General features: G+C 36.6%; 4 protein-coding genes and 1 non-coding gene across 8 annotated transcripts; 3 read left to right on the top strand and 2 right to left on the bottom strand.

Moving 5' to 3' along the window:
* Positions 1–3,242: 3,242 nt before the first annotated feature.
* Positions 3,243–3,348, top strand: LOC130460431 (small nucleolar RNA R71). The gene has a single exon (XR_008920301.1). It is a non-coding gene; the product is annotated as a small nucleolar RNA R71 (small nucleolar RNA).
* Positions 3,349–9,416: 6,068 nt separating this feature from the next.
* LOC110782788 (protein TPX2) lies at positions 9,417–15,019 on the top strand. Of its 3 annotated transcripts, none has more exons than XM_021987037.2 (20): positions 9,417–9,721; positions 10,114–10,196; positions 10,297–10,415; positions 10,503–10,622; positions 10,721–10,797; positions 10,877–11,051; positions 11,139–11,238; positions 11,339–11,449; positions 11,539–11,655; positions 11,768–11,920; positions 12,005–12,067; positions 12,167–12,247; positions 12,376–12,534; positions 12,625–12,762; positions 12,846–12,926; positions 13,024–13,143; positions 13,244–13,410; positions 13,507–13,675; positions 13,749–13,843; positions 13,939–15,019. In XM_021987037.2, the coding sequence occupies exons 1-20, from the start codon at positions 9,577–9,579 to the stop codon at positions 14,063–14,065; spliced, it is 2,400 nt and encodes a 799-aa protein (XP_021842729.1). In that variant the 5' UTR covers positions 9,417–9,576; the 3' UTR covers positions 14,066–15,019. The 3 variants fall into 3 exon arrangements, with proteins under 3 accessions (XP_021842729.1, XP_021842728.1, XP_021842730.1); XM_021987036.2 differs by having other exon boundaries at positions 10,874–11,051; XM_021987038.2 differs by having other exon boundaries at positions 9,419–9,721; positions 10,874–11,051; positions 11,539–11,643.
* Positions 15,020–15,916: 897 nt separating this feature from the next.
* On the top strand, positions 15,917–20,519 carry LOC110782787 (probable protein phosphatase 2C 39). Of its 2 annotated transcripts, none has more exons than XM_021987035.2 (5): positions 15,917–16,110; positions 17,147–17,395; positions 17,539–17,815; positions 17,959–18,113; positions 20,121–20,519. In XM_021987035.2, the coding sequence occupies exons 1-5, from the start codon at positions 16,078–16,080 to the stop codon at positions 20,256–20,258; spliced, it is 852 nt and encodes a 283-aa protein (XP_021842727.2). In that variant the 5' UTR covers positions 15,917–16,077; the 3' UTR covers positions 20,259–20,519. The 2 variants fall into 2 exon arrangements, with proteins under 2 accessions (XP_021842727.2, XP_056699405.1); XM_056843427.1 differs by lacking the exon at positions 15,917–16,110 and adding an exon at positions 16,205–16,624.
* A 533-nt stretch (positions 20,520–21,052) lies between these two features.
* On the bottom strand, positions 21,053–21,460 carry LOC110782619 (uncharacterized). The gene has a single exon (XM_021986786.2). The coding sequence runs from the start codon at positions 21,458–21,460 to the stop codon at positions 21,053–21,055; it is 408 nt and encodes a 135-aa protein (XP_021842478.2).
* Positions 21,461–22,000: 540 nt separating this feature from the next.
* On the bottom strand, positions 22,001–22,921 carry LOC110782618 (ethylene-responsive transcription factor 4-like). The gene has a single exon (XM_021986785.2). It carries the CDS (start codon positions 22,709–22,711, stop codon positions 22,100–22,102), a length of 612 nt encoding a protein of 203 aa, XP_021842477.1. The 5' UTR covers positions 22,712–22,921; the 3' UTR covers positions 22,001–22,099.
* Positions 22,922–24,461: the final 1,540 nt, after the last annotated feature.

Below are 24,461 nucleotides of genomic sequence, written 5' to 3'. Positions count from 1 at the left end.
AGGTTTTGCTTGCATAATAGATGGCATGCAACACCTTGTTCTTTCTTTGGCCAAGCACTGCTCCAACAGCATAATCACTCGCATCACACATAATTTCGAACGGCAAATCCCAATCCGGAGGCTGAATGATTGGAGCAGTTATCAATGCTTTCTTGATCATGTCGAAAGACTCCAAACAAGCATCAGTGAACTCAAATGTGGCATCCTTGAGCAATAATTGAGTGAGGGGTTTCGCAATTTTAGAAAAATCTTTTATGAAACGGCGATAGAAACCCGCATGACCGAGAAAACTCCTCACTCCCTTGACATTCACAGGAGGGGGAAGTTTCTCAATCACCTCAATCTTTGCTCGGTCAACTTGGATGCCACGCTCAGAAATAAGATGACCAAGTACCACTCCTTCATTGACCATAAAGTGGCACTTTTCCCAGTTCAATACCAAATTCACCTCAGAACAACGTTTAAGCACTTTAGAAAGATTATGCAAACATACATCAAAGTCAGAACCATAAACACTAAAATCATCCATAAATACCTCCATGATATCCTCGATGAAGTCAGAAAAAATGGCCATCATACACCTTTGAAATGTAGCAGGGGCGTTGCACAAGCCAAACGGCATTCTGCGGTATGCAAAAGTTCCATATGGACAGGTGAACGTCGTCTTCTCCTGGTCATCCGGGTGAATGGGAATCTGAAAGAAACCTGAATATCCATCCAAATAACAGAAAAAGTTGTGTTTTGCTAATCTTTCTAGCATCTGGTCAATAAAGGGGAGGGGAAAGTGATCCTTCAGGGTGGCCGTATTCAACATTCTATAATCTATACACATACGCCAACCTGTGACAACACGAGTAGGGATAAGCTCATCCTTATCATTCTTAATGACCGTTGTCCCCCCCTTCTTAGGAACGACTTGCACCGGGCTCACCCATTTAGAATCTGAAATGGGATAGATGATGCCCGCATCAAGTAGTTTCACTACCTCTTTTCTCACCACATCTTGCATATTAAGATTCAAACGACGTTGTGGTTGGATGCGAGGGCGGTGATCTGCTTCCAAATTAATTCTATGCATACAAAAGTCAGGACTAATGCCCTTGAGATCGTCAATGCTATACCCGATTGCCTTTTTGTGCATACGGAGCACGGTCAGAAGCTTAGAAAGCTGGCTATCATCGAGTGCAGCATTAATGATCACAGGAAAATCCTCATTATCATCAAGAAATGCATATTTAAGGTGGGATGGTAACGGTTTTAGTTCTACTTTCGTTACCTGTGGCTCGGAAATAGAGCAAACAGTTTCTAATACCTCAAAACCATCGACCTTCTCAGCTTCACTTCCATCTAAATCCGAGATCAAGGAATCAATCTCACAATCTCCTTCTCCTTTTCGGGCCTCCAAGGTGAGAGTCGCCAGCAATAGATCATCATACAACATTCTAGGAATGTTGTCTAGAGAAATTTCTTCTGCAATATCAATCCTGCAACAAGTATTCTCAAGCATAGGAGACTTGACAGCATTGGTTAGATTAAAAGTAACAGTATCATCACCAACACTCAAAGTAAGAGACCCAGACTTGACATCAATGACAGCACCTGCAGTACATAAAAATGGCCTACCCAAAATTATGGGAATTTGACTATCCTCCTCCATATCTAGCACTACAAAATCAACAGGAATGTAGAATTTCCCCACCCGGACAGGGACATCCTCCAAAATACCCAAGGGATACTTTATAGAACGATCTGCCATTTGCAACGTGATTTGTGTGCATTTTAGTTTTCCCATATTCAACCTATTACAGACAGAAAGGGGCATGACAGACACACTTGCACCTAAATCACACAATGCTTTATCAATGAACAATGCACCTACATGACAGGGGATGGAAAAACTACCCGGATCCTTAAGTTTGGGTGGAGACTTATTTTGCAATATCGCACTACACTCTTCAGTTAGAGCGACTCTCTCCACACCACCATAATCCCTTTTCTTAGTGATCATCTCTTTCAAAAATTTTGCATAGACAGGAACTTGAGATATTAAATCAGTAAAAGGGACCGTTACCTCAAGATTCTTGACCATTGCCAAGAACTTACCAAGCTGTTGATCGACCTTAGTTTTCTGCATCCGGTGAGGGAAAGGTAACTTAGGCACAATAGGGAGAGAATCAGAAATCTTCTCTTTCCCCTTATTTGCACCAACATCATCAGCATTATCAACTTCCATGACTCGAGGCTCTGCATCAGTTGCTTTCCCTGGTCCATCTGTGTTCCCCTTAGCAAGAGTTGCATCATCAGTGGGCATCGGGGGTCCATTATATTTAGTGCCACTTCTAAGAGTGATAGCATTGGCACTTTCTCTGTTCTGGGGCGGAGTAGGTTGCCCTGGTAGTGTACCCGGTTGCCTTTGAGATAGAGTGTCAGCAAGTTGGGCAACTTGATTCTCCAACATTCTATTCTGATTCTTCAACTCTTTGATGCTTTCATCATGGTTCTTTTGAGCTATCTCTGCGGTCTTCTGCATATTTGCAATGAGCTTATACAGATCACCCATGTTAGGCTCTGGAGTAGCACTGCTCTGAGGGGTTTGTTGATATCCTTGATGCGGGGGCCTATTAAACCCCGGGGGAGCATTATGTGAGGCTCCTTGTTGAAATGGAGGCCTAGAAACATGTGGTTGAGGTGGATGGAACTGTGGTTGCGACCATTGTTGCTGGGGTTGAGGATTCTGAACATTGTTGCTCTGATATGAGAAATTTGGATGATTCCTCCAACCCGGATTAAATGAATTGGAGTATGGGTCATTGGGTTGTCTCTGTTGAAAAGCATTCACTTGCTCCAATTGCGTAGTATCCTGTAAACTATAAGAGCACTCATGACCAAAGTGACCTTGGATGCCACATACTTCGCAGTAAGAAGTTGTCACTGGAGCTACACTAGACATAGCATTGATACTCATTGGGGGTGTACTAGACTGAGGAGCCTTCAAAGAATCGATCTTCAGGTTCAAGGCTGCCACTTGTGAGGACAATAGAGCATAAGCATCGACATCCAATTTTCCCTTCTTAGATGTGGATCTGGTGGTGCTGTAATGGTTGGCAGCTAAGTTGGCAAGAAAATCATAACCTGCATCCACTTCTTTGTCAAGAAAAACACCCCCAGCAGCAGAATCAACCGTGTTCTTTGTTTCATCTTGCAAACCATGGTAGAAAATCTGAACCAAGAACCATTTTTCAATATTGTGATGCGGACACGACCGCTGCAAAGCCTTGAATCTATCCCAGGCTTCTCGAAGTGATTCACCAGGTTCTTGAGTGAATGTAGTTAGCTTATGCCTTATTTCAGCAGTCTTGGTGGGTGGAAAGAATTCTTCTAGAAAGGCCTGTGAAATAGCACTCCACTCTGTCTCCTTGACATCATTCAACCATGTCTGAGCCTTATCACGAAGGCTAAAACCAAACAACATGACTTTCAATTGGTCTTGAGTGACCCCTTGATGCTTGATAGTACCACACAGTTGGTTGAACCTCTGCAAATGGTTGGTGGGTTCCTCAGATGGATGGCCACCAAATTGACTTTGTGAGACCATGGAGATTAGAGCGGGCTTGATCTCAAAGTTGACTGCATCAATAGTTGGCATTGTGAGCCCAGTCGGAACACTATTCGAGGAAGGAACCCCATATGATTTCAGGGATTTAGACATCGTGTGACTCGGTGGAGTCTGTGAGTCTTGGGACCCTGACTGCTTCTTCTTTTTCTGTTGCTTTTTTAGTTGACGAAGGGTCTTTCCAAGATCGGGATCGGGAGGAACCAATGTACCCGTTCTGGCAGACCTGGGCATAAACAACAACGAAAGAAAACGCAGTGAGATTTGCCTCAATTGGAACTGAGAGTTCCAATGAGACAATGGAAACAGTTCAAATAATCAAACTAAAACTAATAGAATATAGCCGTCTCCCCGGCAACGGCGCCAAAAACTTGATAGATTAAAAAGTGATACCGCAAGTGCACGGTGTCTGTTGTTAGCAGATACTTAGCAAATACGGGTCGATCCCACAGGGAGACAAGTTCTATTAGTTTTTGCCCAATTATACGAACTATTTCAATAACGAAAGTTGAGTTGAGTATTAACTACTAAAGCTAAAACAATAATAAAAATGCGTAATTTATCAATGAATTAAAGGTCTAGGGCGTCTGTTCGGTTCACCATGCTTATACCAATCCAAGAACATAAATCAATTCGGAAATGAATAAACTAAGCCGAGTAATTAAAGTACATGCTAAGCCTACGGTCGGGTCTTAACACTTTCAATTCAACATATGCAGTACGGTCGCTAACATAATCAGAATTGCCAATTGCACTAAGCCTCTAAAAATACGATCTTTCGATTCTAATTCCTATTAGCTAGATAATCAATTCATGAAATTGGCCGATAACATGAATCAACAATTAAAACAAATCAATCGGAATACTCAAGCAATAATCTATAAATTAACAAACTTTATGCATAATAATCATGGTATAAACATGGTTTCCCTTACTTAGCCCTAGAATACGACTACTCGCTCATAATTGAATTAACAAACATGATAGAAATAATAAACATGAATTTCATAATCAAAGGAAAATTTAAACTAAGGAACGAAAACAATAAGAAAGAATAAAAGCAAAAGAAATTATTGAATTACCTCTAGATTGATGAATTGAAAATTGAAAGCTAGGGTTCAACAATGGAAAAAGGGAAGAATAGAAAACCAAAAACTGGCGTTCAAGTGTTCTCCCCATTGAAAAACGTAAAAGAAAATAAAAGCATAAGGGAATACATTAATTCCCTTGAGGTATTTTAGTCTTTCTTAAATTCTAAAAAAAAAGGAAAATAACAATTACATAAGCTATGATTTTATTGGACGATCACCAAGACGAAAGCATGAACCCGCGCGGAAGTAGCTGGGCGGAGAAACCAGCGGGCCCGCTGGTGGGTCGCTGGTTTTCGCGCCCAAGGGGAAGATTGGGCCATCGTTTTGGGCTTCGGGCGAATCGGATAGTCGAGCCATCTTGTTTATGTCATAACTCTTGTTCTACAATGCCTATAAGGACGTGTGACCTGTCGTTGGAAAGCTCTTGAAGTCTACTTTCTAGGCCAATAAAAATCGCCTCATTCCGACATGTAGAACTTGAGATATCATCAAAAGAGTGAACGCCTGTCCGTTTTGATGCTTAGAAAAATAGCGTTTAGCTTCGTTATTGACTCAAAATTATCCCTAGAGATATGCAATGATCCTCGAGTCAACATTCCATCCGTTCATCATCCAAATCAACTCATAACACTCCGAAAGCATCCAAATGACCGTAAAATCACCTGAAACATTAAGAAAACACAAACGGGGCGTAATAGAGTACGACAACGATAACTTATGCAAATGTGATCCTAAATGCAACTAAAATGATATAAATGCCTAATAATGCAACCTAAATGCGCCTAAAATACCCTATACAAATATGACTCATCAGGATCACATTCAAAATTACAATTGGGTTAGGATTGGAGTGAGATTGTGTAGGTGATATGCTAAATGACGCACCTATTCAAATTTAAACCTAGTATCCACCAACTAATGTGTATCTGCACAAAGATGAGTTTCTTACTACTAATTAAATGAAATTAGAATAAAGTAATTGAATTGCTAGGTTGATAATTAAAGTTATAAACAATTTGTAAGGTTATGAACAATCTAATTGACATGCGAAAAAACCATAATTGCCAGAATCCAGGTAAATTACATAATTATTAAGCATAATTTAGGAATGCATACTATATGATGCTCCCAAACCGAACAAGTCTAGAGCTCCAAAGAACAATTCTTTCTCTTAATTTAGAGTCACACGTGTGTTATGGACTGACATGCGTTGGTGCCTTGGCTGGCGCGCATGCTCTCCATGGGCCGAGTTGGACGCAGCCCTATGGCCCGAGCTTCCGGCTCATGGATCGAGCTTCGTGTTTCTGATTTGATTTTCGATTCCTTAATATTTTCGATTCCGTCCATATTTCCAATTTCGACAATATTTTCGATTTGAACAATATTTCCGTTTCCGGCAATATTTCCCTTTCCGATAATATTTCCATTTCGAACAATATTTCCGATTTGAACAATATTTCCGTTTCCGGTAATATTTCTCTTTCCGATAATATTTCCATTTCGAACAATATTTCCGATTTGAACAATATTTCCGTTTCCGGTAATATTTCCCTTTCCGATAATATTTCCATTTCGAACAATATTTCCGTTTCCGACAATATCTTCGTTTCAGACAAATATTCTCGACTTTGCCTTTTGATGGTTTGTTTAACTTCCAGTAAAACCAACATCTATCATTTTCGATTATCCATTATTTGAGTATTTACCGAATATTATATTCACCTAAATACTTGATCCGTCCACGCATTATTTGTGTGACCCTGCGAGTTCAGTCAAGAGTAAGTTGTGGCATTAATATTATTAATTCCCCTTGAACTGAATCGGCCTCTAGCTAGGCATTCAGATTACTTGATCTCACTGAATAATTCATTTGTATAATTAATACTGAACTGCATTTATTAGACTTCGCATTAAATACATTTAATGCAAACTTGAACCAAGGGCATATTTCCTTCACAATACTCCCTCCGCCACAAATTAGTTTTGGCATGGGCACATAGTTTTAGGAGATAAGTTGATTAGTTACCAAATACTATCTCCATTTCAAAATGATATTTACTGTTACTATTTGCACAAATATTTAAGAAAAAATAGGTAAATTGTGTAAAAGGGTGGTGGATATAATAAAATATGGATAAGTATGGTAGATGGGTAAAAATGTGGGTGGGTTTAACACAAAAATTAATAAAGTAAGAGAAACTGAGTTGAAAGTTGTCAATGTTGTGGGGTAAGATGTGAGTTGCAAGTTGTCAATGTTGTGGGGTAAGATGGGTAAGGTAGTAAATTTTCATGTAAAATAGAATAAAGCAAAGTGTAAAGAACATTATGAAACATATTAAAACGGAATTAAAGTGTAAAGACCATTTTGAAACGGAGGTAGTATTATTTTATTGGAAACTTAGATGTTAAATGATATAATGGGGCATTAGTTTATTGAAAAGTAGATGTGATAGAAGATAATTGAGCATTTTTTAATTGAATGTGAGAGAGTGTGAGACCGAAGAGAGATGTACCAAAATGATTGTGGGATCTTTCGTAAAATAAATGTGCAAAAACTAAGATGGATGGGAATGGAAAGTGTATAAACTAATATGGGGTGGAGGAAGTAACAGTGAAGGATTAAACAATTAATTATAGGTCCGGGTTCACTATGAATGCATATTAAGTCCAGGAATCAACTACAAATACTATGTGGCAATACTATCTATGGCGATGTAAGGCCGACCAAACTGATGGTAGCGACAACGGTGATCGGCAGAAGGCTGAGCAGCAGGAGGAGAGATAAAGTATGAGAGAGAAAGTGATGAATTTTAAAACGAGGGAGTGAAACAGGTTTTAAAGGGAAGGGTTTGAGAGTTGCAAATTTTTTTCAATTATCAAGGGTATAATGGTCTTTTACAAAGGGACACCAAAAGTGGTTTTACTAAAATAACCTCAACTCTTCACTTATATAATAAAGATTTAAGTAAGGTGTTAAATTATAAAACTGGTTTTTTAAGGTATTAAATGACAAAAAATCCTAATAAGTATGAAGGGGTTGCTCCTACCTACTTGACTATGACGACATTGGTTGGATGAGTGAGTTGTTTAATTTACTTATTTACTCATGTTAGACGATCGAGAAACACGATGACTCATAATATAGCTAGGTGGGAAATCGGTAGTAATTCTGAACATGTTTGTATGATTTCCTTCCCCAAAAGTATATAAACTTTGGTGAAACTTGACTTGATTTAATGAAATTTTATCGCTCCATCCAAAAAAAAAAAAAAAAGTAATGTACAACGGTTATAATTTTACTTTTTATTTTTTATTTTTTTATAGTACTTGAATGATAAGGTAGAGCAAAAGGTCTTGCACGCACACTAGGATAACTTTTATCCAGTTTTTGTAACTTCTATCTTTTCTTTGTTGTAACACTTAATAGATAATTAAACATTCAAAAGGTTAAATGATTAATTTTATACGAAGTATGTCATTAGTGATTTTAAAGAATTATTTTTATTAAAATGAAAAAATTTATCACTAAATATTGATAATTTTTACATGTATAAGTGTAATTTTTAAACATTTAAATGAGTTAACTTTTAAATAAGAATTTGGTTAAGGTAGAGTCAATCGTAATTTTATTGTAATTCTTAATTATAGAAAATTAGATCAAATCATAATAGTTCATATCGATAAATAAGGTCACCATTCTCATAAAAAATTGAGCGATTTCCTTCAATATTGTGTAAAGAACGTCAAATTCCCAAAATGCGCCACTTTTTAACTTAATTCCCACCATACCGTCCACGTCAGCATTAAAACCGGTCTTTTTTTTTTCAACCAAGCGACACTAAACCGCTATCTCAGGTAGCGGTTGACTTAAGTAAACCGCTATCTGAGATAGCGGTTTATAATCACGTACTATTTATAAATGGTAAAAAAAAAAAAAAAAATAACCGCATCAGCTAGGGGCCGAACCCACGACCTTCTGTTTAGAAAACAAACGCACTATCCACTGAGCTACAAACACTAATGTTGATAAGTTAAATTTGGAAATGTTTATAATTAATATTAATAAATGGTTAAAAAGAAATAAACACATCAGGTAGGATTCGAACCCATGACCTCCTACGTAGAAACAACCCACTCTATCCACTGAGCTACAGACACAATTGCTGTCACAAGAGGTTACTTCTAAATTATATTTCTGTTTAAACTGTAATTCATATTAAAAATAATTTACAATTAAGTAAACCGCCATCTGAGATAGCGGTTTTGTTTTAATGCAAACCGCTATCTGGGATAACGGTTTATAACATTGAACCGCCATCTGAGATGGCGGTTTGCTTTAAAACGAAACCGTTATCTCATATGGCGGTTCAATGCTGAACCGGAAAAAAAAATTAATTCTCTTTCTCCCTTGCTTACGTGGACGGTATGGTGGAAAATAACTTAAAAAGTAACGTATTTAGGGAATTATTGGATCTTTATGCAATATTAAAGGAAATCGCTCTAAAAAATTAACCCAAATTACTTTTAAATAATTATTTTAAGTTTAATGGTATGTATCATACGAAGTATTATTTTATTCACCAATCCAAAACGACGTAGTACGCTGCGCTCCTCTATCAGAAATAGCCGTTACAAATCCGGCAAACTTGGAGTAGACTCTCTTCCCCCGGAACTCCCTCTTTATTTCCCCACTTTCGAAAATCCTACCGTTGTAAAATTATTAGACCGTTAAACCCCATCCAACCCAAATACCGTCTTCTCTCTGTCTTTCTCCCTGAACATTCCTCATTTCTTACACACAGAACGAAGGCATCACCCTCTCTCTCTCTCTCCTCCCCACCCCCAACCCCCTCCCCCCACCCCCGGCCAAAAATGGAAGATTCAGGTGCAATTATGATCGACGAAACTTACGAATTCTCTGCTCCAAGGTTTTACGACTTCATCAATGGAGAATCAGAGGAGGATACCCGAAATGCCGAACTTTGGTTTCACTCTGCTCTTAGTCATGCTCCTTCACGTACGTTTTTTCGCCTCAATTCTTTGTTTTTCTTGATGTGTTCTTCCGAATCTTCTGTTATAATTAGGGTTAGGGTTTAGAATTTAGTATAGCTTTCTAATTAAGGGAAGACATATCACTAATTGGTAAGAAAATATTGGATAATTCAGTAAATGGTGTAATTGAGTATAATTTGTTCAATTAGGGTATCTATTTTCAGTAATTAGTATAAATGAGTTTAATTTGTTCAATTAGAGTAGATATTTCAGAAATTGGTATAATTAGGTTGTAATTATGGATAGTTTCTGTAATTTTCCGTTACCGTTGCAATTTGTTGAATTGGGCACTAGCATTTCATAATTAGTGGTATCCAACGATAGAATTTGATGATTCTTGATCCCTATAAATTGCAGCTTTTATGCTGAGAATTAAGACTTCTAGGTCAGTTCAACTTAGCACCCTGTGTGATTTTGGCGATGCCCAAACGACAATGAAGGTGAATATCAACTTCTGACTTTTGATATCCCAAAATATACAAAATTTTCGATTTTTTGATTTCCAAATTGAGTAAATTTGGGTTTCTTGGTTAAAAATAGGCATCTGAATTACTTGAGCCAACATTATCATCAATTTCGTCAAAGGAGTTGCCATCAAACTTGGAGAAAAATTCTTCTGGAAAGGAGTTGCCATCAAACTTAGAGAAAAATTCTTCTGGGTGAGTATGTGATGTGATACTGTTCATTACTGTCAACCCTTAAACCACCTAAAATTGTTCACTTATTATTAAATGTTGTATGATCAGGAATGAGAACTCGAACCCAAACTCGAACTTGAACTTAATCAATGGGAAAACCAAAGAAATGCTGAGTAATAAGAAAAGTTATGAGGCATCATGTGAGAAAATTTGCAAAGAAGACAAAAGGTGTGTTTCTGGTTTTAGATTTCTTCTGTAAATTACTGCCATTTCATTTGAACTATTTGATTGGTTTCATTTAATATTGCACTGTGTTATATTTTCAGTGCTGTAAAACCAGGTGCTCCTTGTGTGAAAATTGAACCAGGAAACAATGAGGGTTCCGCAACCTGCCCTTCCCAAGGTTGGTTTTCTAGTGTGACCTCTTTGGTCTGTGGCATTTAATACCTTATAGTGGCTTATGATGTATCTAACTGCAGCAGATGTATGCACCCCTAAACCACCCGCTCTTTCGAGTAAAGGAGGCCGAACAACTACCCAATTAAAGAAGCCGCAGACGGCCAAGAGGATGGCAAGTGCAATAAAGGATCCAACAGCATCGAAATCGAAAATGCAGTCGCACACGAAAAGTGCGAAACCTGCTGGTTGTTTAAGGAGGTACAGCAGAATTCATTATGTACACTCTAGCTACTTTGCTGTAGTATATGCTTGTTTCTCAAATGATTACCCATAAATAATCAACAGGGATACAAGCAACTTAAGTAGCTCTACTGGGACGCCAAATTTTGTTCAGGAAAACCAAGCTATTAAGAGACAGAAGCTGGAAGATGGAAAAACTAGACAGGTCAGTGTGTTCTTCATTAACAAGAGTTTTTATGGTATTTCACAAGCATTACATTAGCTGAGATATATGTGTTTTGATGATTTTGTTTATCTTAAAACAGATCCTCAACATTAAGCCTCCTAATCTGCTCCACAAAACAAGACCAGGTGTCAACACTAGTTCCTCCAACTTGTGCTCTACAACAGCTAAAACCTCCAAAGAAGACAGAAAAGTGTGTTGAACTAACTTGTACTCTCAGCACATATTGAATTTTGTTAACCCATGCTTTTACTAACTTGGACACCTTCCTTGCAAAAAAAGATTTATGCTAGGGACCCGCCGTTGCCACCGGTGCCTTTTGTTTCTACCGCAGAACTGATGAAGAAGTTTCAAGCAAACACTAGAGAATCGTCACTGCTTCAAAATGTACTATCACAAGTATATAAGTGGCATCCTTGTATGCCTTGTATTGCTGGGTTATGCTTTAGACAAGTTTCCTTCTTATCATCTTGATTCTAATTGTTAGGATGGTGGTGGTTGTTCTATGCAGGGGAATACTAAATTGCAATTGACAAGGCCCAAAGAACCCGAATTTGTATATGCGCAAAGAGTTCGTTTCCAAAAGGTGAAGAGCTCTGCTGAGCTTGAGGAAGAAATGATGGCTAAGATGCCAAAATTCAAAGCTCGGCCTCTGAACAAAAAGGTACTTTGGACTTTTTGGTGCATCATTTTGGTATAGATATTTACACTTCTTTATTGTAATGAATTACCTACTTAAATTTTCCAGATACTTGAAGCCCCCAGTTTACCTCCATTACCCAAGAGCCATCCTCAGAAACCAGAATTTCAGGTGGATATCTTCTATTCCTCCATTTAAGTTTGTTGCTTAGTTTCAGGTAGATTTATTATTGTGCCTATAAGCTTATTTCTGATTATCCAATTAATTTAGGAATTTCACTTGGAGACCATGGAAAGGGCCAACAAGAATGCAGAAGTATCTTCTGTGGTTTCGACTGAATCCGATCAGCAGGTAAGAATTAGTAATCAATGATTGTTAACATAATCTAATAGTCCGATGTTACCAATCATTGTTTATTGTTGGCTGATCTGAAATTTATGCTTAAAGCTAACATGAGTTTTTTTTCCTTGCATTGTCAGAAGAATCAAAGGAAAGCTAATCATCTAACTGAACCAAAAACGCCAGTGCTGCAAACATACCTGCGAGCACGTCCTACAAAGGTGAAAAGTTCAATCGAGATCGAACAGGAAGAGCTAGAAAAAATTCCAAAGTTCAAGGCTCGGCCTCTGAGTAAAAAGGTAGAGCGCATTTCACACAAAAAGTTAATTGTATATAACTGTTATTTGGCATATCGCAGACAAGTTCTTACTGAAACTTGTGAGTTGTAGATATTTGAAAGTAAGGGGGAACTGGGGCTGTTCAGCAACAATAAAAAGCAAGTTACAATACCCCAGGAATTTCATTTTGCAACTGATGAAAGGATTCCGCCACCTTCTACTTCTACAATGGTTGATCTATTTGACAAGGTACCTTACAATAATATAACAATATGCTTCTTTCTCCTGTTGGGGTACTGTCGGCGCCTTACAATCTTATGTTTCCTGCTCAGATGTCTTTACATTCAGAATCAAACCATGAGAAACAGCTTCCAAGACTTACAAGGCCTAATCCATTCCAACTTTATACAGAGGTATATTTACATTTTCGTCTTGTGAAATTAAAATTTCATATTGCATTAGTCACCTCAAAAAATAACTTACAGAATCTGTTATTTTTCGTAAAACCAGGAAAGAGGAGCAGAGAAAGAGAGAAGATTAATCACTGAACTTGTGCAGAAACAATTAGAGGAGGAGAAAGCCAGGGTTCCCAAGGCTACCCCCTATCCTTACACCACTGATTTCCCTGTGGTATGTATTTTACCATTTTCTCCCGAAAATACATCCTTACTTCCCTTAAATTTTTTGTTTTCCTCCACTTGTTCTGATGTTATTTTTTCGAATGTTGCAGGTTCCTCCTAAACCAGATCCTAAAGAATGTACCCAGCCTGAACCTTTCCAACTTGAGAGTTTAATTAGGCATGAAAATGAAATGAAAAAAGAAATGGAGGAAAGACGTAAAAAGGAAAGAGAAGAGGCTCGAATGAGGACCTTCAAGGCTCAGCCAGTTTTGAAAGAGTATGAATAAAACATCAGCTAAATAGTTTTGCATTGAAGATTGATTACTCTTGCCTAAATTGATTTCCTCACTGTTGTTTTCTCTGGCCTTTTCAGGGATCCTATTCCCCTCCCTGAGAAAGAGCGTAAGCCCCTCACCGACATTCAAGAGTTTAACCACCATGTAGAACATCGAGCTGTTGATAGAGCAGAGTTTGACAAGAAGATTAAGGAGAAAGAAACAGTGTATAAAAGATATAGAGATGAGGCCGAAGCTGAAAAACAGGTGCATTATTATTATACTTGTAGATTATCTCTATATGATATTTTCTTGTATACTGACATTTTCTTGTATGAAGATGGAGGAGGAGAAGGCCCTAAAGCACTTGAGGAGGACCTTGGTTCCCCATGCTAGACCTCTGCCCAAGTTTGCCAACCCATTCGTCCCTCAAAAGTAAGACAAGTCTGTAATTTTTAATATTTTTATGTATTACTTGGTGTTCTTTTTGTTTAACTGACATAAACTCTTAAATGGTGGGTTATGTCCAGATCTTGTAAAGATCCAACAAAGCCGAAATCCCCGAAACTGCGTGTTCGGCAAAGGAAGGAAAGAAAGGAATTGACAGGAACCGATGTAAAGGCTGCTCAATCTGCTGCGGCTGCACTGATGAGGTGATCAAGTGTAGATGGGGTACTGTCCTGTTCAACAACTCTTTGAACCCTTGAGGGTATTTCTGTAACAAGATCATATTGTGTGTACTTTAATACTTGGTAATATTCTTGTAAGTTGTAAAGGGGTAGTGGTTTACAAATGATTTTATCAATGTGATATAGAGTTGAAACCATGTAATTTTGTCCATGTAAAGGGTAGTTGCAACATTTAAAGTCTCGTGTCTCAACATATTCAATTAAGAAGATCCAACAGTTTGAAAAGAAAGCTTTCTTGGCTTAAAAGGAAATATTATATAATGACCTAAGTCGTCGAACTGTGCAAACTATATGACATTGCTATATTACAACTTGAAAGAATTGAAGTTCTTGGTACATGATCTTTACATGATTAAAGAAGCTAACCAACCAACCAACCTTTGTTCAATTCATAATCAATCAATTCATATATGTATGTATAGCAAACTAATACAAAAAAGTTGTAACATTTAAAAACAACATGAAGATGAATTACTTTGTTATTAGTCTAATTTTGATAGTTTTAGTAGTTGCAGAAAATCAAGAGCTAGAAATACCACCAACTGAAAATGGTGTCCTGGCTAATCAGGAATGCATGATTGGCACCACATTTGACTTGCAAGATTGCTACTCATACTTGACCTACCAAAATATGCCATATCCACCAAATTCATGTTGCTTCGTCCTCCAAGACCTCAGTTCATTTGAGGCAACAGGAAAAAGTTTCACAGTCTGTCGATGTCTTCGAGCTCTTGTAAGTGACCAAAGTGTGATTAGTAGTCGAGCCAATGTTATGGCTGAAAGGTGTAGTGTTAGTTTTAGTTTTGATGTATTTACTGGAATGTCTTGCTCGTAATATATATATATATATTATAATCATAAGAATTATGTACAATCACTGCACATTTTCTGTTGTTTTATGAATAAAATGTTATACATCTCATCCAGTCTCAGTATATTAATTCAATTTATGGATATGATCATATTAAAGCCGCAATAGTATTAAACGCTTGTGGTAACAGGAGGAACAGCAAAGTCTCGGTTTGTCAAGTAAGCAAAATCAAAGGTATGTTAAGCTAAACTGAACATAGCAGGGCTTTCTATACAACGGCACAACAAACATTGGCTGTAGGGCATGAGGATTATAATTTGTTTTTTGAAAATTTACATATCATCAATGTTCCGAGTGTGGAACTGAGAGAACGATCTGGGAGTATCTTGTCATGTCAGGCAGAACAAACGTAAGCTAACTTTCGGGGGTTTAACCGAGGAAACCCCTCTTGATCAAAATGACAGTAATATCGATCATCCAAAAGCAAATATTAAATGTTACGGAATACTACACCTTTTTAAAAGTACTACTCCCTTCGTCCCAAAATTACACGGAGTAGTCATGTATTACAAATCGGGCGTCCCAGTCTTAAAATTATAGTCTTGTTTCTAATTTGGCTATTAAGGTCCCACTTTATCATGTGCTATATTAATTAAAAATGCATTGAAAACCTCACTCATATACTATATTCTATTTCCCTATGTACTATATTCTCTTTTTTATATACTTTTTTTCAGTTTTTCATCCAACTCAATCATTATTTGTACTTTATTCTACTTTTCCATTATTATATTTTATTTTATTTTAACCCGTGTTTTTTTGTCAAAGAAGACTATAAATAAGGGACAAAGGGGAGTATAATTTTGGGACCGGGGGAGTAGTAGCTGTTGTGACTTGTGAGTTGTGAGGTCCTGATGGAGATGGAGTTGACAAAAGCAGACTGCTGAGAAAGAGTCAAGCGAATGTGATTCTTAAAACGCGTACTGGGAAAATAGCGGGGCCCAACTCGACAACAATGTCAAAAAAGTCGTCTTGCAATTTCACAAGAAATCATAAACCTTTTTAAAAGAGATATTCATTCATTCATTCATTCATTCATAGTACAGTACTACAGTACATCATCTTCTAGGTCTAGTTCTCCAACATCTAAGCTACCAATCCCACTAATTATGACTGCTAGAGATATTCTTCACAAGATGAAGGTCTGTTTCAGTATCACCCTTTACATTTTTATTTTTATTTTTATTTTTATTTTTCATTATTATATACGGAGTAATTGTTTTTTTAATTTGTGATATGATGACATGAATTTATTTTTGTTTTGATTAAATATCAAGTTATTGAAAGTGCTTGTCATTATCTGTCATTGATTTTTCTGATTTGACTACGACAGTATCATTGTGATTTTGTGACTCATTGTTGTTGGCCTACGAGGAAGCACAGCACTTAGTTGATTTACAGAAATACAAGAGTTAATCAAGAATTACTGACTATGTAAGAAATACAAGAGATTTGGTGATTTGGGTTACAATGATTTCTAAGTCGAAAATCGTCCATCTAAGCTAAAAGCTAGGGATGATTATGCTAGTTAATTAACCTCTTGATTGATATTTAAGCATTGGATGGAAAAGTCACTTAGTAGCCACTAGCCAGATTGGTTGAATGACATTTTGAAAGTGTCAATCCATTCTGTTTGAAAGTGTCAATCCATCTCAGGTTATCCAATTCATTCTCATGAAATCTGTTTGAAACTTTGTCTTTTGGTTTAGTTGTAGGATTCAATTGCAAAGATAGGACCCGAGTCCTAAATTGATGTTTGCTGTTCATTCAGCTTGAATATGATTTTGTTTTAGCATTTTGTTCATGTGCTTATTTCCCCCTTTCTAGAGATACAATGACAACAGACCGGTGACCATTCTGATAATATCAGATTCTGATTGTCTGTTATTTTTCGATCTAGTCCCAATTTTGATCTTGGCATCATAGAGTTTTTGTCAGTTAAATGGAAAAAGAATATGCAATGGTGTGTTAAGTGTTAGACATATATGTTCAGAGGATTTAAAGATTCACATTTTCTAACCACTAACAGTACGTTCTTGATTACATTTTGAATGGCTTTGTTATACTGTAATGTTTTATGCTGCACTGATTTGCTGTGTTATGTTAGCAGTTAGCATCTGAGGTTAAGGTTAGTCCATTTCTTAAGAACGAGAAACTTATTAATTATTTCACTGGCAGGTGAAAGCTGGGTTTAGTTCTGCGCCACCTGACACTGGAAAAGGGAAAGGAAAAGTGTCAAAGCATATAACTCATGGTTTTCATCTACTGAAAGGAAAAGCAAATCATCCTATGGAAGACTGTTTAGTTTCTCATTTTAAACAGATAGACGATAAGGAGCTGGGATTGTTTGCAATATTTGATGGCCACATGGGCCATGATGTTGCAAATTATTTGCAAACGCATCTCTTTGATAATATACTCAAAGAGGTTAAACTATTTTATCACTTGTTTTGGTTCATGTCTAACTTATTGGCTTATGTCGTCTTTTGTAGTACGTCTTTGCTGTCTACTAGTTTCTTTTTCTGACACATACTACTAAGTTACTGATTGTATTTCTCGATGATAAGCAGCCAGAGTTTTGGAGTGAACCAGTGAGTGCAATTAGGAAAGCATATGATAATACTGATGCAGAGATTCTTAGTAAAGTAAATGTACTGGGAAAAGGGGGTTCAACTGCTGTTACAGCTATCCTTCTAAATGGTCAAACACTGTTTGTAGCAAACGTGGGTGATTCTCGTGCTGTTATTTGCAAAAATGGAGAGGCCATACAACTGTCAGTGGATCATGATCCTGGTACAGAGAAGAAAGAAATTGAGGATAAGGGTGGTTTTGTTTCAAATATTCCAGGTAACATATAATTAATGTCACTTTCATCTTATATACTTGTAGTTGTAGGTTTATCAGTGAAATTTTTCAATGATGCATAATTCAGTTGTACCGCTATATATCCCATCTTGCACATTTAACTTATCCGAAATGCATGTTTGCAGGTGATGTCCCGCGTGTTGATGGACAACTGGCAGTGGCGAGAGCGTTTGGAGATAAAAGCTTGAAGATACATCTTAGCTCAGAACCCCATGTAGAAGAGGTGAAGATAGATGACACAACAGAGTTTTTGATCCTGGCAAGTGATGGTTTATGGAAGGTGAGTGTTTCATTATAGAAAAGAGCTAACCTTTGCTTAGATGACTAGGGGGATTAATTGGGATGCAAGTTTGAGGACAACATGTCATGGGTTGTCTCTCTCACTATCGCATGAGTGTGGTTTGGCATCACTGGGAAATGAGGCAACAAGGTGGCCTAGGGGGGCGCCCATGAGCAACACTACTCACCCTATAGAGTTTTATTTTGATTAAGGCATTAATTCTTAGTTAACACCGGCCCACTTGACAGTAATTTAATAATGGGTCATTTGGTGGGCCAAATGATATTTGTTTGGGTTGTAACTTGGTGTTTCCCACTAGTTTTGGCCCACTAAAGATGATGGTCGGTCCGGATTTCCCACATCAGGCTCGTATAGGCCGCTCTAATATGCAGCAGGCAGTAGCTATTGGACCCGGAAGGATTTTAGGCATTCTAGTTAGATATGTGTAGAAGGTTCTAGATGGGATGTGTCTAGAACACTCTTGTACATAGTGTATGTATCTAGAAGGGTCTAGGTACCTACTTGTTTATAGAAATTCCCTTGGAGGTGGAAACATTATAGAATTGTTTAGAAAGTGTATATATAGAATATCCTAGGTTGTGATCAATATTCTAGAGATAAGCGATGATAGCCTATAAATAGGCACCAAGGCTCATTTATACGTTCAATACAAGAAAGAATTTCCAAAAGCACTTGTATTCTCTTCCAATTCAACCTTCCTTCTTTCAAATCTAAGTTGTGATGGATGAGAAGTGCATTTCATGAATGGTTAGATTTCCACTTCGTAGAGAGAGTTGTCCGGTTTAATGAATATACGAGAGTGTGATTGACTTTGGAAATATTTCCTGCGTCAAAGACGTTATTGTCATTCTCTCTTGGAGTAGAAAACACGAAAATGCTTCTTTGTTTCCCAAATAATTTGATACAACTTACCTCTGAAAGCCATGTTACTTAGTATTAGCACACTTATTTTGATTGTTAAACAAGAGATCATGTCTTGGTGCGGATCATCATTTAGGGAAAAAAAGGGCTTATCACGCAATATTGATTACAATGGAAAAGCAAACGCAGTTGTAACCATTTGTGTAGAACAAGTCTAGCAGCATGTGGAAGTGTCAAGTTCGATTCCGCTCCCAACTGCCAACTTATCGTAGTGCTTAACTTTTTTTTCCTTATTCAACACAATACGTAGTAGGTAATCTTGTCTTATTCCCCATTAAAAAAATCTTTTAAGTAATTTCAAATATATAAGAAAAGACATATGGAGTAGTAATTTAGGGTCTGATTGTTTTCTTTCTCTCGATCAATATACTTTAATTTATTCTTTCTTATTCCTTTTTGCTTATATGATTTTATATTTGTTTTTATTTTCACTGATTTTCTAAATATAAATTCGGTTTTTTTTTCATTAATAAAATATAAATCAAGTTAACATTATGCTTAGCTTGTTGTAAAAAAAAAGGAAAAAATAGTAAATTGACTTTTATCCCATCTAATACAAATGTTAGATCCGTTGTTGATCATGTCCAAGTGTTTTCCTTGGCTGTATATTAAAACATTCTATATTATGTCTAAAATGAAGTGTTAAAGAGTTTGTATCCTAAAGGCGATGATTAATCATCGAGAATTTAACAAGGGACTTCGAGATATGAATAGTTCAAAGTAACATAGTCCAAAAGTTCTATATCAAAGAGAAGATTTGATGATGAAGTTTGGAATGGCAAGGTATAGGAAGAGATGTATACAAATTCTTAATCACGACTTTATTAATTATTGCAAACGAGAGTAATTATCTCTTTTAGGATCTGCAATAAAGATTACGATACAAAGCAAACTGATTCATGATAATCTCTATTGTTTCTCCAAGTTGTCATAGCAAAAATTATGTTTTATATAGGTTAAGTTTGCAAGGTAACAATGGGGGTTGAATTTTGTCTCTTTTGTTTTTTTGTCTGTCTAAATTCGTCTTAATTCTATCATGATTTGGTATGAACTTTATTTATGTAGGTGATGTCAAACAAAGAAGCAGTGGATTCGATCAAACACATAAATGATGCTCAGTTAGCTGCAAAGCATTTGACTGAAGCGGCTGTTACTCGGAAAAGCAAAGATGACATATCTTGCATTGTTGTAAGATTTCAATGATCTGTTATTTCTTGGTACTTCAAAGTTAAGGTTTTCGAGTTTGATGAGTGAGAGATATAACACTTGAAGTAAAAAGCTTACGCATGTGTGTACTTAGATCTCTTTTATACGAGTTACTTCGATCTCTTTAATACGAGTTTTAGAAAACATATAAATGTAAATTCAGTTATCACCTGAAACTCTCTTTAATACGAGTTTAAGCCGACATATAAATGTAAATTCAGTTATCACCTGAAAATTTATTCGATCAATTCTCGTGGATTTTGAAAGTGTTCAGTGATATATTTCTTATGTATGAAGTATATGCTCATATTTGAAATTTCATGTTTCCGTTTTGTTGAGATTGATGTTTTTTCTAGACCGAAAAACTTGATGCAACATTTATCTTTCATCATGTCATCGACATTGTTTTAACAATGCAACAGTCAGAGCACCAAAAGCATGAATCTTATGTGCTTCTGCAAGATCTGAAACCAAGCTACGCCATACGTAAAGTTTGGATCTATTGAAGTGCGCGCAATGTGGGCAAGGGAGAAGAATAGGTTGGGAAATAGGGAATAAGGGATGTCTATCGCATTGGAACACCTGGCATTTTTTACCCAAAAGAAACGCGCTACCAAGCTGGATTTGAAGTTTCTTTCTAAAAAAAAGCTGGATTTGAAGTTTCTCTCTCAAAAAAAAGTTGGATTTGAAGTTGGTGAATATATAATATAGGACGGTACCACTTGATTAAAAACAACAAGGATATCAAATATTTGCTGAAATGTACATTTTGGTAGGGAATTGGTTAAATGTTAAGTCAAGGGGAGACGGAATGTGACAGTATTACAAGTCACAAGGAATGGTGTTACAGAGGATAATTTGTCCATAAGTACATACGGGGATAATCCAATAGGACAATGGTTCTCCCAAACTTGTTCGAAACCAAACGGCACTAATCTAGCGAGATGGTGAGAGACAAAGTTCCCATCTCTCTTTACATGAGAAAAAGAAATAAAATCAAAGAAAGTAATGATGCTCAGAACATCATCGAGCAAAGAATCCAAGTCCGACAAGAAAGTGGACGCCTTCTTTAGCCTGTTGATTACAACCTGACAATCACCTTCCAAAATCAAGTGCTTAAACCCGTACCTTTTGGCTAATTGAACACCGTACAGCAGAGCCTTGCATTCAGCTATGTCAGGTGGCCATCTACCCCTCATCCTTCGTGTACCAGCAAACAGGACCTCGCCAGAACTGTTACGGACAAGTGCACCCAGGCCTATCCACCCTTCCTCTCCCAAGTAAGCGTCACAATTAACTTTGATCACCTCAGCAGGCGGAGCAAACCATACATTTGAGCTTAGGGTGCGGTTGAGCTGAGATGGTAAACCATAAATAAGAAAATAATAGTCGTGTGAAATCTTATTAGATTCGTATCAATAAGTAAATTTTAAATATATAACTTTTTGTAATTTTTCTTATATTAATGTTTAAAATCATGCATTGTCAAACGTGACTAAATAATAGTCTCATGTATATAAGAACAGATGAAATTTTACGTATGTAATAAACAACAATAGTTTAGAATAACAGATGGAAACGTAAGAATAATTTGATAGATATAAATTTTGGCAATATTAGAGTGAAATTGGTTTGTTAAATATAAATTTTGGTAATATTATAGTGAAATTGGTATTAATTATAGTAAATATACGTACTCAAAAGTTTAATTAACGTACTAACCATTTCGGATATTTCGGTGAGAGATTCAAAACGTTTGTTGGTATGAAGCAAACATTAAAAACAAAATTTGACGTCATTATTTACATCATATCAGGACCTAATAATAAAAAAAGAGGCTATAGTTCCATAGGAGGGGCCAAGTTAAGATCAAGTTTGAGTTCTGTTCTGGGCTGACAATCCTCAACCACCGACGAAGAGTCCGAATCACTCTGGGCCCCACCTGCTACGCTATACTCAAACGCGCCTTGCATCATACTCAGATCGTGCTGGTAAAATACAGGAAACGCGTGGGGTACAAATCCCACCACCTGTGGCTGTTGCACAAAAAAGGGATAAACTCCAAAACCACAATCGATAGTCACGTGGTGGCGCGTGGTATTCAAGTGTACCGAAGGCGCGTGTGATAAAGACTCAATAGTGCTAGTAGTATTGGTCGCCGAGTCGGACCCATTGGACGAACTGTTACTCTTAGCTGTGGGGGTAATGGTGAAGGGGAAGTTGGTTTTGGCCTTGGAACCGCGGAACTGACGGGCGGCGGTGTCGTAAGCTTGGGCAGCTTCAACGGCGGTGTCAAAAGTGCCGAGCCATACACGGGTTTTCTTACCCGGGTCACGGATCTCGGCAGCGTAACGGCCCCATGGCCTTTTACGTACACCCCTATACCGAATTTCCAGATTTGAGTTGTTATTTTCATTAGAATTGGAATTTGGGTTCTCTTTTATAACCATTTTCGATCAATTTGAAGATAAAACGGTGGAATGATGAATGATGAATGATGTTGAGACTTGAGAATGGGGATTATATAGGAAAGACAAAAGCGAAAGAGAAGGAGCGCCGCCCAAGTGAGGGAGAGACAAAAGGAGAGTAAATTGTTGTCCGGGTTGCGTGGCACACGAGAATTTCGTAGTAAGCGGCTTCTTTGTTTTTTTCTTCTTCTGCCACTAATTTCTTCCTTTCTTTTGCTTCCTTGCTTTATTTAGCCGTCCTTCTAAATTCTCATGCGTTCTTTTTATACGGACTACCAAGTACTCCCTCTCCGTCCCATAATTATAATCCTATTTGATCAAAAATACAAATTTTAAAAAAAATGAAATATAGTACATGAAAAAGTAAAATAAAGTACAATTGATGATTGAGTTGCATGGAAAAGTGGAATAAAGACATGTCAGTTATTGCAGAACGTGGGGAGTACTATTTTTTTTTTTTATTTCTCTCCACTTGGACGCACCCATTAAAAAAAAATAGAGTGTACACTAGTTTATTGAATGACCATTGCCTCTCTTCTTATACTTTTCTATTTTAGCTCTCACCTCCCACCTCAATCAAGTTTGAAATTCATCAGAGTCTGCAAAATAATAAGAGTAACTTTTATATTTTGGGAAACTTTAATGGAATAAAAATATGTTTTTAGAAAATAAAAGTAGCCTCGCGGAAACGGAAAGATGAAGGGAGGTGGGGTAACTTATACTCTATATGTATTTATTTAAAGGATACACTTGCTTTTTCCAGCCGTATTTATTTAAGAGATACACTTGCCATTTTTAGTAACTTATCAACCCCACCATCTAATTAATAATCTATCTACACCCCACCCCCACCCACACCCTTTAAAATGACATGATCCCCACTTATTTTACTTATTAAAATATCTACTCAACCCCACTTGTTTTATTACTTTATTTCATTCAATTATTTTTCTTAATACCCGTGTCCGGCCAAGTGTATCCCTTAAATAAATACGGAGGGAGTATAAGGGTAGAACCGTACTTTCACCATAAATACGCGGACATCGAATAGCGATACACTATAAATATCCATGTAATTATGATAATTTGGAGCAACAGAAATAAATTATAAATAAATGTACCGTATTCATATACTTTCTCCGTTTCATAAAAATTATAACACTTTTAGTTTTGTCACTATTTATATATATTAGCAGAGGATGTGAGGGGAGTGGCTTTCCCTCGCCTACTGCCTACTTAATTAGTTTGTGTTAATTTGCCTTTTCTTTTTGCGTTGGATTTCTATCCTCATTTGAATAAAAAAAAAAAAAAACTTTGACCATGTATTTTTACTAATTTACAAAAAGTGAATACAAAAGGTCTTGTGTGCACAAGGTGTACAATAAATTTATTGTACACTAAGATAACTTTAACCTTTTTTTTTGTAACTTTAACCTAATTTTGATTAACTTTTATATTAGTAAAAAAAATTGATAGATAAATATTTTAAAGGGTTAAATGATTAATTTTATACATTATTAGTTATTTTGAAGAAATAAGTTTACTAAAATAAAAAAATTCATCACTGAAAAATATATAACTTTTACATATATAAATATGCTTAACTTTTAAGTATTTTAAGTTAACTTTTACTCTGGTGTACAATATTTATTGTATGTAAATAAGAATTTGTGAAGTGAACAATATAAGTAAATTTACTAATTGTTAAGTTAAAATAAAACTCCTATGTATA

This window comes from Spinacia oleracea, chromosome 4, assembly GCF_020520425.1.
Source record: "Spinacia oleracea cultivar Varoflay chromosome 4, BTI_SOV_V1, whole genome shotgun sequence".
Classification (NCBI taxonomy): domain Eukaryota; kingdom Viridiplantae; phylum Streptophyta; class Magnoliopsida; order Caryophyllales; family Amaranthaceae; genus Spinacia; species Spinacia oleracea.
This window is presented reverse-complemented; position numbering and strand designations above follow the sequence as displayed.